At 50.2% G+C, this 12,040-nt stretch overlaps 2 protein-coding genes across 3 annotated transcripts in view; both read left to right on the top strand.

Moving 5' to 3' along the window:
• The window catches only part of ACAD8 (acyl-CoA dehydrogenase family member 8), a 36,400-nt gene extending 28,157 nt beyond the window's left edge, over positions 1 to 8,243 (top strand). For both annotated transcript variants that reach the window (XM_029075373.1, XM_029075374.1), the window contains exons 10-11: positions 2,495 to 2,597; positions 7,208 to 8,243. In XM_029075373.1, the coding sequence (XP_028931206.1) occupies positions 2,495 to 2,597; positions 7,208 to 7,260 (156 nt within the window). In that variant the 3' untranslated portion in view covers positions 7,261 to 8,243. The remainder of the gene's footprint in view (positions 1 to 2,494; positions 2,598 to 7,207) is intronic.
• Positions 8,244 to 9,148: 905 nt separating this feature from the next.
• LOC100090504 (beta-galactosidase-1-like protein 2) overlaps positions 9,149 to 12,040 on the top strand; it is a 67,857-nt gene continuing 64,965 nt past the window's right edge. Inside the window, exon 1 of the mRNA XM_029075057.2 lies at positions 9,149 to 9,326. Within this exon, the coding sequence (XP_028930890.1) occupies positions 9,238 to 9,326 (89 nt within the window). The 5' untranslated portion in view covers positions 9,149 to 9,237. The remainder of the gene's footprint in view (positions 9,327 to 12,040) is intronic.

The following is a 12,040-nucleotide window of genomic DNA, read 5'->3' as shown; positions in this document are numbered from 1 at the left end:
CCCGCACACTCTTCTTCTGTAATGCAAACCTTCTCGTTATATCTCGAGCTTATCTATCCCACCAGCAACCTATCGCCCACATCCTGCCTCTGGTCTGGAATGTACTCCCTCTTCATAGCCAACAGATGATCACTCTTCCCACCTTCAAAGCCTTATTAAAAGTACATCTCCTCCAAGAGGCTTTCCCCAGATAGACCCTCATTTCCTCTCCCATTCCATTTGGTGTCACTCTCACGCTTGGATTTGCATGGTTTAATCACCCCGCCCTCAGCGCCACAGCACTTCTGTACATATCCATAATTTATATCAATTTATGACCCGTTCTAGACTGTAAGCGCATTGTGGGGAGGGAATGTGTCTACCAACTCTGTTATATTGTACTCTCCCAAGTGCTTAGTAGAGCGTTCTGCACAGTAAGTGCTCAACAAATGATTAATCGAGTAGTAAAGTACAGTGCTTTTTACACAGTAATCACTCAACCCACCGAGTAGTAGGAATCGACGCCTTATCGTGGGAGGAGAGTTTTTGTATGCTGATGAAGCTTAGGGCTATACCATACCCTACCCATACTGGAAAAGTTTAAGCTGAAAGCGTCAGATAAAGTCGATTCACTTGGGCTGGGCAGCAGCAGCATGGGAAAGAGTCAAAGATGGGTGATCAAAACGTTGATCAAAGACAACGGCAGAGACTCAAGCTTTTACTGTGTGGAAGAAGGAGATGGTAAACGACTTACGTATCTTTACCAAGAAGACTCTATGGATACACATGCCAGAATGACTCTGTGACAGAAGATGGGATGTTCTGAAGAGGGTAAGTCCAAGGAGTCGCTAAGGGTCGGAATCGACTTGGTGGCAGAAGAAGAAGAAGAAGCACACAATAAATACCACTGATTGGTTGGTTGGTTGGTTGGTTAACCCATTTAGACAATGGTCTGCTGGAACTGGGAAGTGCTGAGGTTGGGCTAGAAGGAGCTCAGAACTAGTGAAATCAATCAATGGTGAAATCTAATCCCAGCTGTCCCACTTGTCTGCTGTGTGACCTTGGGCAAGTCAGTTAACTTCTCTGTGACTCAGTTACCTCATCTGTAAAACAGGATTAAGCCTGTGAACCCCATGTGGGACAGGGACTGTGTCCAACCTGATTAGCTTGTATCTACCTGAGCGCTTTTTGCTTGGCACATAGTGCTTAACAAATACCATAAATAAGTATTTACTGAGGGCTTACTATTGTGCAGAGCACTGTACTCAGTGCTTGGGAGAGTACAATACAGCAGAGTTGGCAGACCTGTTCCCTGGCCACAGTGAGCTTGCAGACTAGAAGGGGAGACAGACATTAATATAAATAAGTCATTTATATTATATAATTTAAAGATATGTATGTAAGTCCTGTGGGGTTGAGGGTGGGATGAATATCAAATGTCACAATAGCAACTCTGCATCTTCCAGATTGTTCAACTCAAGGTGCAAGCCCAAACCGGCCCCGATTAAGGCAACAGTCTTGGGCCGCAGTCTGAGTGGTCTCCTTGCCCATAAGAATGAGGGGAATGGTAGCTCTGAGCCTGAGTAGGAATGGACAGTGCCCGCAATGCGTCTTCATGGCCATCAAGTGGCACGAGGGTTTCACACATCCCTTCTAATATAATAATAATAATGTTGGTATTTGTTAAGCCCTTACTATGTGCAAAGGACTGTTCTAAGCATTGGGGGAGATACAGGGTAATCAGGTCGTCCCACGTGAGGCTCACAGTTAATCCCCATTTTACAGATGAGGTAACTGAGGTACCGAGAAGTTAAAGTGACTTGCCCACAGTCACACAGCTGACAAGTGGCAGAGCCGGAAGTCGAACTCATGACCTCTGACTCCGAAGCCCAGGCTCTTTACACTGAACCACCCTGCTTCAGGGTCCCTGTATAATATCATCCCCCCCGCCCCGTTCTAGAAGATAATGGGGCAGGGGAGGGCCCAGGAGACCTTCCACCAGCCTGTCTTTTGGGTGCCTCCCGGAGCACCGAGGGAGTGCTGCTTTCTGGCCGTGGACACCCACAGCCTGAAAATGGACCTTCCCCTTAGCCCAGTCTGAGCCAATCAATCAATCGATCATATTTATTGAGTGCTTATATGGAGAGCACTGTTCTAAGCACTTGGAAAGTACAATATTACAGAATTCGCAGACATGTTTCCTTCCTGTAATGAGCATTCTCCATATTGTTGCTCGCCAGCAGTGAGTCTGTAGAAATGGAAGTGCCTCTGGGGAACCACTATTTTTTTTTTCTGTTCTAAGTGACAGGTATATCCAAATTACATAGGTTGGACACAGTCCACATCCTATGTGGGGCTCACAGTCTTAATCCCCGTTTTACAGATGAAGGAACTGAAGCACAGAGAAGAGAGGTGACTTGCCCAAGGTCACACAGCAAACAAGTGTCAGAGTCGGGATTAGATCTGGCTCCCTGATGATTGCTAGCCTAACCCTCCCCATTCCTCTCTCTTGCAGATCTGCAACCAGGCCTTGCAGATGCACGGTGGCTACGGCTACCTGAAGGACTATGCTGTTCAGCAGTATGTGCGAGACTGCAGGGTTCACCAGATTCTGGAAGGTAACACCCCTGGGACAGAGAGGGGGCTTGAATTGGCTTTCTTCCTGCTCCTCTAAAGGGGAGCAGGCACTTGGAGTCACACTCTTAAGGTCCCTCAGGTTTCCCATCCCAACTCAAAATAGTAATAATTTATTAATAATAGCAATTATTATGGTATCTGTTAAGTGCTTACTATGTACCAAGGACTGTTCTAAGTGCTGGGGTAGGTACAAGGTAATCAGGTTGGACACAGTCCGTCTCCCCAGGGGGCTAACAATCTTAATTCCCCATTTTATAGATGAGGTAACTGAGGCCCAGAGAAGTGAAATGATTTGCCCAAGGTCACAGAGCAGACAAATGATGGAGCCGGGATTAGAACCCATGACCTTTTGACTCCCAAACCTGTGCCCTATCCACTGACCTTCTGATTCCCAAGCCTGTGCCCTATCCACTCCACCATGCTCTATCCACTCCACCATGCACTATTCACTCCACCACGTATTGCGCCAGGAGAATCTTACTTCAGTGCAGGTCTTGCTTTTCTTAAATTGTAGCCCAACCAATCTAGGCAGGGCGGGGCTGTTGTGCGCTGGGACACAGAGGAGAGAGCAAGAAGATGCTCTGAGTGGCTTTTTCTGAGTGCATCTGTGTTGGATCACCTGATGCTCAGGATTGCCGACTTTGCATTTTGAGTGCCGGGGCGAGCGCTGGACGGGCCTAGGAGTGGAGGTGGGAGAGGAAAAGCCAAGGGAAATGAGTTAAGAGGTGAAAGAGGAGGACAAGGAGGAGGAAGGTAAATGCAGTCACCCATTCTGTCGTGCTGTGTGTCTTCCTCTTGCTTTACTGCTGCTGCTTTTCTCCTGCCTGACCTCCAGGACCAGGGGTCAGTGGCTTCTCTTGTCCCAGAGCCCTGAGAGGACGGTCCATCCGCCCACCCCACCCAGGCCCGAACTGTTCAAGCAAACTGGGACCGAGCAGAAGTTGGGGGTCCGGTGCTACTGCGTCACCATAAATCCACAGGGCCTTAGAGTCTCTGCACCTGCCTTCAGGCATCAGAGTCTCCACCCCCCCTCATCCCCAGGGGATCCCTAGGCTGCCTGGGAACAACAGGCAGAGATGTAGATGGCTCGCCTGCATGGAGGTAAGTCCATTTGTTGCTGGGAGCAAGAGGAACCTTATGTGCCACAGCCTAGGGTCTGGTGAGTGTAAGAAAAACTGAGGTTCCTGAAGTCACATCCTGCCAGCAGGAAGCACCAGGTGGTGCCTACATCGTGGTTCCTTTTGGGCTCCAAGGGGCCAGGCACTTGCCCTTGTTCACAGGTCCCATAAAAACTGTTAGCCCCTTTCCCCGCTCGCTGCCAATCCCGAGGTAGGGAAGGGCCCCCCCGTAACTGCAAAGGAGCCGATGCCGCTGCTCCTGCTCTCAGCAAGGAGAATTCATTGCCTCCCTGACATTTTCTCTCCTGGTCTCTGCTTAATCTGCTCTGAAGTAGCCTGGAGGAGGGGCCTCCCTCCCAACCCCTCAGAGTTTAGCAGTCAGTCACTCAACAGTATCTGTTGAGCACTTTAGCAACAGGGTGATTGGGAGAGTACAACAGAGCTGGTAGTCCTGATTCCTGCTCTTGAGCTTACAGGGTAAAGGCAGATAGGGGAATTAATTACAAGGAGGAGGCAGCAGGAGAGTTGAAGGATCTGTACATCAGTGCTGTGGGACAGCGCAAAGTGATTCCCCAAGTGTTTAGATGATGTGGACATGCAGAAGTCGCAGCTGTGGGGGTAACTAGAGTGGGAAGCTGAGATGAAGTGGCTTAGTAGAAAGAGCCTGGGCCAGAGATTCAGAGGACTTGCGTTCTCATCTGGGATCAGCCATGTGCCTGCTGTGTGACCTTGGACAACTCATATAACTTTTCTGTGCCTCGGTTTCCTCGGCTTTATAAAAGGGGTTCAGTAGCTGTTCTCCCTCCTGCTTAGTCTGTGAGGCCCATGAGGGACAGGGACTGGGTTCAACTTGATTACTCTATACCTACCCCAACGCTTAGTACAGTATTTAGTACAGTAAATGCTGAAAAAATACCATTATAGAAAAAAATGAGGAAATGAGAGATTAGTCAGGGAAGGCTTCCTGAATGAGGTGTGATTTCAGAATGGCTTTAAAGATGGGGAGAATAGCAGTGTGCTGGATGTGAAGGGGGAGAGAGTTCTAGGCAGGAGCCGGGGGCGAGTAGAGGCAGTTGGTGGTGAGAGAGATAGGAGGCACAGTAAGTACGCTTCACAGTGAAGAGTGAAGTGTAAGGCCTGGGGAATAGTGAAAAAGAAGCAAAGAGAAGTGACAGAGAGAGAGAGAGCTGATTGAGGGCCTCAGTAGTTTTTATTGCGCTCTGTGTGTGTGCAGAACACTGTACTAAGCACTTGGGAGAGTACAGTATAACAGACGTGTTCCCTGCCCACAGTGAGCTTACAGTGTAAGGGGGCAACAGACATTAATATAAGTAAATAAATTACAGATATGTACTTAGGTGCCATGGGGCTGGAAGGGGAGAGGAATAAAGGGAGTAAGGGCGATGCAGAAGGGAGTGGGAGAAGAAAGGAGGGCTTAGTCAAGCAAGGCCTCTTTTAGGAGGTGCCTTCAATAAGGCTTTGAAGTAGGAGAGAGTACGGATACGAAAAGGGGGGGCATTCCAGGACAGAGGCAAGATGTGGGCGAGTGGTTGGCAGCGAGATAGACGAGATTGCGGTATGGTGAGTAGGCTGGCATTAGAGGAGTGAAGTGTGAGGGCTGGGTTGTAGTAGGAGAGTAGGAAGGGGAGGTAGGTGGGGACAAGATGAATGAGCACTTTAAAGCCGATGGTAAGGAGTTTCCTGTTTGTGGAGGTGGCTGAGCAGTCCCTGGAGGTTCTTGAGGAGTGGGGAGACATGGACTGAGCTTTTTTATAGAAAAATGATCCAGGCAGCAAAATGAAGTATGGACTGCAGTGGGGAGAGACAGGAGGCAGAGAGGTTAGCGAGGAGGCTGATACAGGGTGGGGGTGGCACTGGGACAGACAGGGATGGGGAAGGAGGGTGGACATGGCGCAAGGGGTGGGGAGAAGTTGGACGGAGGAGGGGGTGTGTTGGAAGGGGAGGTCTGGGATGGGCTGAATGGGGAGTGGAGATCGAGGGGTCCCGGTGAGGTCAGAGAAGTTTAAGTGTCATAGGTATGGTAATCAGTAAGCAATAACTGCTTAATCTGGAGGTTTCCTGACGAGGTTATTGCACTGTGAAGAGGTCCTCGAGAGTGAAGAGGTCTACGTTTAGCCGATAGGTGTTTCTGCTTGATGTAGCAAGGAATGGGCAACCAACTGAGCTTTCTGAGGAGTGGAGACAGGTGCGCAAAACAGTGTTTTAGGAAAGTGATCTGGTCAGAGGAGTGAAGTATGGACTGGTGGCAGGGAGGTCAGCCAGAAGGCTTATGCAGTAGTGGAGTTGGGAGATCAGTCAGTCCATCAGTGGTATTTATCCAGTGCTTGCTGTGTGCAGAAAACTGTACTAAGCACATGGGAGAGTACAACATAACAGAGCCGGTAAACACATTCCCTGACCTCAAGGAGCTTCCAGTCTAGAGGATTTGAAAGTGATTAATATAACTGAACTCGAGCAAGAAGGACCAACCAGCTCCACGGCCCTCTTTCTGGTTTCATCGACCATACAGCAGGTTAATCAAGTAGTTGGACTTTCACACTGGCCTGACCCGTCCTTGGTTCCGCACCCACGGGAAGGAGGAGCCAAAGGTCAAGGCTTCAAGCTTTCGTCAGTCCATAGTCATCTCGATAGGAATGTGCTTCCTCTCGTGCACTGCCACTGCCTCCTACATCGTCAGTCAGTTCTGTCATTCCTTGTCCCACTGCTCAGGGGTCAGAGTTTTCGTGTTTCTTCCCGCCTTCAGGATATTGTGTTTCTTCCCACCTTCAGGATATCTCGATTTGGATGTTCCGCCGACATCTCAAATTTAACTTGTTCAAAACAGAACCAATATTCCCAACCAAACCCTATCCTCCTCCTGATTTTCCCACCACTGTAGATAGCACCAAACATCCTCCCTTTCTCGAGTCCGTAACCTTGGCGTTATCCTCGACTCATCTCTCTTTCAACCTATATATTCAATCTGTCACCAAATCCCGTCGGTTCAGCCCTCACAACACTGCAAAATTTGCCCCCCCTTCTCCATCCAAACTGTTATCATGTTAATCCAAGCACTTATCCTGTCTGACCTTGATTACTGCGTTAGATTCCTGGCTGACCTCCCTGTCTCCTGTCCTTCCCCACTCCAGTCCATGCTAAACTCTGCTGTCCAGATAATTTTTCTACAAAACCATACAGTCCACTTTTCCCCACTTGTCAAGAACCTCCAGTAGTTGTCCATCCACCACCGCATCAAATTAAATTAAATAGGTTTGATCATCTTGCCCTCTCCTACCATACCTCCTTGATTTCCTACCACAACCCAGCTCACACACTTTGCTCTTTAAGGACAGTCTACTCACTGTACTTTGATCTCATATATCTTGCCACCGACCCCTCGCTTCCAACCGCTGAATGTTCTGCATTTCCCCGCCACCCCGCTGCTGAGTCGCCTGCTCTTTCCCCATTTGCAGGTTCCAACGAAGTAATGAGGATGCTGGTGTCTCGAAGTCTGCTTCAAGAGTAGAGGCCAGAGAGGGTGTCCGGGCTTGGGGCCCACTGAACCACGCACCTGCCCACTGTTCGCTGGGCCCATTACACTGTGACTGTTACACTATATGGGAGGCAAGGCTGGGCTGGTTGACCCACAGCGGGGCCTTTATCCTCACAGCGAGTTGCAGCCTTCAGCTCTCCATAGGAATAGCCAGAGCTGCTCCTCTGGGGAAGAGACGTGTCTGGAGGAATAGACGTCCACCGAAGCCAGAGCCTCTGCCTCTATTTTTCCAACAATCAGCTTCTCTCAAAAAAAATCTAACAAGAAACTTCTTGCTTCCTGTTCACCTTCATGCAACCGTACTGGCAAAACTCTGAGTGTTGGGTATCGAGATTCACTTCTTCGCCAAAGTGCTTTCATAGACCTGCCGATCTTGGTTTGCCGGATATCTGCAGCTGAGGATTCGTCCCACAGCTCCAGGGATTTGAGGGATTCCGGCCTGGGTTTTTCCCAAAGGGAGAAGCAAGGACTGGGGGTGTTAAGGGAGACGACATCCCGCCATCTGGCTCTAAGACTGTCAGTTAAATGTACCCACCATCTTTTTGAGCGTACCTGCCCTCAGTCTCCTCCACTGTACCTGTATCTATCTAGAGGGGAATTTCGGTCAAGTCTTGCTCACGGATCTCCGAGAAGGATCTCTGTACTACCTTGGTTAATCTGGACTCAGTCAACCAATCAATCAGTGAGTGGTATTTATTGAGTATGTACAGTCTGCAGAACACTGTACTTAGGAAAGTGATTTGGTTGCAACTGTGATGTTTTATTATTTTTCTTAAATCACTAAACACTATTGTTGGGGTATGTGTGTGTTCAGGGTAGCTATGCCCTTCTCTGATAAATTTTTCCTCAATATTCTATGTTTTTATCTCAGATGGTATTTTTGTGAGTTGCTGGTCTTTTGAAATAACTCTGAACTCTTTACAATCTCTAACGTGAAATAAACAGATCCCACCGATCCCACTGTGTCCCTGAATTTTGTCTTCTCTGCCCTGTGTTGCAGGGTTCATTTTTAATTTTGATTTTCAATATTTTTAGCCGTCACTGGGCTTGGTTAAACATTTACCTAGGACCGGAGAGGCAGCCGAGAGTCAACCGCGGCCTTACAAACTTCTGAGTTCATTCAATAGTATTTGTGCAGAGCACTGTACTAAGCCGCTCGGAATGTACAATTCGGCAACAGATAAATTCCGAGGCCTGCAGTCTCGTCAGTTTGGCATGCAGGTGGAGCGAAGTGCTTCGAGATAGATGTAGAGCCGAGCAACGGAGAAGGGCGTTTTATCTGTTTTTTTCCCCAAGTGGGGCCGTAGGGGAGAAGAGGATGAAGGCTTCGTTACGTTGACCCAGGCCCTCAAACCCTCCATTTCATGTGTTTTCATATTTGCATGAGAAGGGGGAGGCATCGAATTAACCTTTCGACACGAGTTCCTCCCCGCTACCCCGCCGACCTCACCTCTCCAAAAACGCAACACCCCCCAGAATTTCTCCCCGCCTTTTATAACGGGCGGTGGCGCGATCCTTTCAAAAAGGAAGATCCTGCATCCGAGGGGGTGCATTTGGGAGCTCCGGAGGGTCGAGGTCGAAAAAGCCGGTCGGGTTTCGGGGCGATGGCGCGGTTCCACTCCGGTGGCGGCGCCCCGCCGCTCTGCAAAGCCACCTGCGGAGCCCATGTGGGGGAGGGGGTGGGATGCAGCCGATGGCCGATGGTCGCCGGCCGCCTCCGTCGCGGGCCAATGAGCCGACGACTCGGGGTCCCGCCCCTGTGTGCGGGCCGCAGCCAACTACACGGGAAGGTGCCGGCGAGCTTGGCCTCGGGCCCGAAACTAGGCGGGGCGAGGCGGTTACCTAGGGGACGCGGCGAGGCGGGTGGGGGAAGGGCCGGGCGGGCCGGTCGCCGGAGAGGGAGTGGGAACCCCAACCCCAACCGGCCCCCGGGGTCCCTCCCGGCGCAGGATGTGGACCTGTGGTTCTCGCCGGCGGGAGCAGCACCGAAGGATCGGCCTCCTGCTGCTGCTGCTCATGGGCTTCCTGCTGCTCCGCAGGTGAGGACTCCTCGGTTTACCCGCCCCCAACCTCCATGCCTCTCCCGGCCGCCGACACCCGGCCGAACCCCAGGCTCCAACCCCTCAAACCCCCCGAGCCCCATTTCTGGGACCCCCCGGCCCTCGGCCTCCTTCCCGCCCCTCCGCACCTAAACCCACCCCCGGGGCCTCCGCGGCCTCCGAGGCCCGGACTCTTTCTCCCCTCTCCCCTCCACCCCTTCTCCAAGTTTCTGCCCTCCCCCTTCCTCCTCCCCCTCTGAGCCCCAAACTCCGCCGTCTGGCACCTCTCCATAAGCCGGAGACCCCGACCCCTCACCGCCCTGGGGACACCGAATCCTAACCCCCCTAATCCGTAAGCTCCTTGGGAGCCGGGAACGCGTGTCTTTCAATCAGTCAATCAGTCGCGTTTATGGAACACTTACTATGTGCAGAGCACTGAGTGAAGCGCTTGGGGAAGTATAGTGTAACAGAATTGGTAGGTAAGGCCCCCGACTACAATGCAGTTAAAGTCTAGAGGGGGAAACAGACATTATTATTATTATTATTGCTGTGGTGTTTAAGTGCTTACTATGTGCCAAGCACTGTTCTAAGCGCTGGGGTAGATATAAGGAAATCAGTTTGGCCCACGTGGGGCTCCCAGTCTTAATCCCCATTTTACCGAGGCACAGAGAAGTTGAGGGGCTTGCCCAAGGTCGCACAGCAGACAAGTGGCAGAGCTGGGATTGGTACTTGTTTTGTCGTCAGTCTCCCCCGTTTAGACCGTGAGTCTGTTGTTGGGCAGGGATTGTCTCTGTCTGATGCCGAATTGTACATTCCAAGCGCTTAGTACAGTGCTCTGCACATAGTAAGCGCTCAGTAAATACGATTGAATGAATTAGAGCCCATGTTCCCTGACTCCCAAGCCCGTGTTCTTTCCCCTAAACCAAAATGCTTTTCTTGAATATAAATTAATTATGGGTATATCTCAATCTACTGATATTAGGGCTGAGGGAGGGGTGAGTAAAAGGTGCAAATCCAAGGGTAAAGGCAATGTAGAAAGGAGTGGGAGAGGAGAGGAGGGCCTTCGCCGGGAAGGCCTCTTGGAGGAGACTTGCCTTAAATAAGGCCATCGGATATGAAGAGGGAGGGCCTTCCAGGCCATCTGCAGGACGTGGGCGAGAGGTTGGTGGCGAGATAAACAAGATCGAGGTACATTGAGTAGATTGGCATTAGAGGAGTGAAGCATACAGGCTGGGTTGTAGTAGGAAATCGGGGAGGAATGGGAGGAGAGGACAATGTGATTGAGTGTTTTAAAGCCTCTGGTAAGGACTTTCTGTTTGAAGCATCTGTTTGGTGTGAAGGACTTTCTGGAGGTTCTTGAGGGGAGGGGAAACATGGACCGCATGGTTTTGTAGACAGATGATCTGGGCGGCAGATGAAATAATGACTGGAGGGGAGAGACAGGAGACGGGGAGGTCAACGAGAAGATTGATGCAGTAATCAAGGGGGATTGGGTAATCAATCAATGGTATTTATTAAGCGGTTACTGTTCGCAGAGCATTTCACTAAATGCTCGGGAGCATACAATAGCACAGAATTAGCAGAGCTAGGCTTACCGTGGTAGCAATGTGGTTGGAGAGGAATTTATTTTAGCGATGTGAAGGTTGTACCGACAGGTTATGGGGACACTGAATATGTGGGTTGAATGAGAGAGGAGTTGGATAACACCAAAGTTAGGGCTTGTGAGACAGGGAGGGTGGTGGTGCCATCTACAGTAACAAGAAAGTCAGGGGAAGGACAGGGTTTGAATGGGGAGATAAGGAGTTCTCTTTTGGACATGTTAAATTTGAGGTGTCAACAGGACATCCAAGTAGAGGTGTCCTGAAGTCAGGAAAAAATGAGAGACTGCGGAATAAGAGAGACATCAGGGTTGGATTTGTAGATTTGGGAATCATTTGCATAGAGATGGTAGTTGAAGCCACGGGAGCGAATGAGTTCTCCATCTACACCCCCTTTCCTGGAGAATAGAAAGGGATCTGGAATTGTCAGGCAGTCAGTTGTATTTATTGAGCGCTTACCGTGTCCAGAGCACTGTACTAAGCGCTTGGGAGGGTACAGTATAACAATATAACAGGTATAGCCCCTGCCCACAATGAATTTACGGCCCAGAGGGTGAGACAGATATTAATATAAATAAATTATGGATATGTACATAAGTGCTGTGGGACTGGGAGGTGGCTGATAAAAGGGAACAAATCAGGGCAACGTAGAAGAGAGGAGAAGAGGAAAGGGGGTTTAGTCAGGAAAGGCCTCATGGAGGAGATGTCCCTTCAGTAAGACTTTGAAAGTGGGAAGAGTAATTGTCAGATTTGAGGAGGGAGGGCGTTGCAGGATATAGGTGAGAGGTCGGCAGTGAGATAGTTGAGATCGAGGTACAGTGAGAAGGTTACCATTAGAGGAACGAAGTGTGCAGGTTGGGCTGTATGTAGTAGGAGAGTAGCGAGATGAGGTATGAGGGGGGCCGGGTGATCGAAAGCTTTGGCAAGAGCATGGGCTTGGGAGTCAGAGGTCATGGGTTCTAATCCGGGCTCCACCATTTGTCAACTGGGTATCTTTGGGCAAGTCACTTAACTTATCCGTGCCTCAGTTACCTCATCTGGAAAATGGGGATTAAGACTTTGAGCCCCAAGTGGGACAACCTGATCACCTTGTATCCTACCCCCCCCCAGCGCTTA

This window comes from Ornithorhynchus anatinus, chromosome 11 (assembly GCF_004115215.2).
Source record: "Ornithorhynchus anatinus isolate Pmale09 chromosome 11, mOrnAna1.pri.v4, whole genome shotgun sequence".
Lineage (NCBI taxonomy): Eukaryota > Metazoa > Chordata > Mammalia > Monotremata > Ornithorhynchidae > Ornithorhynchus > Ornithorhynchus anatinus.
The sequence above is the reverse complement of the archived record's forward strand: the minus strand, read 5'-3'. Positions and strand labels throughout refer to the sequence as shown.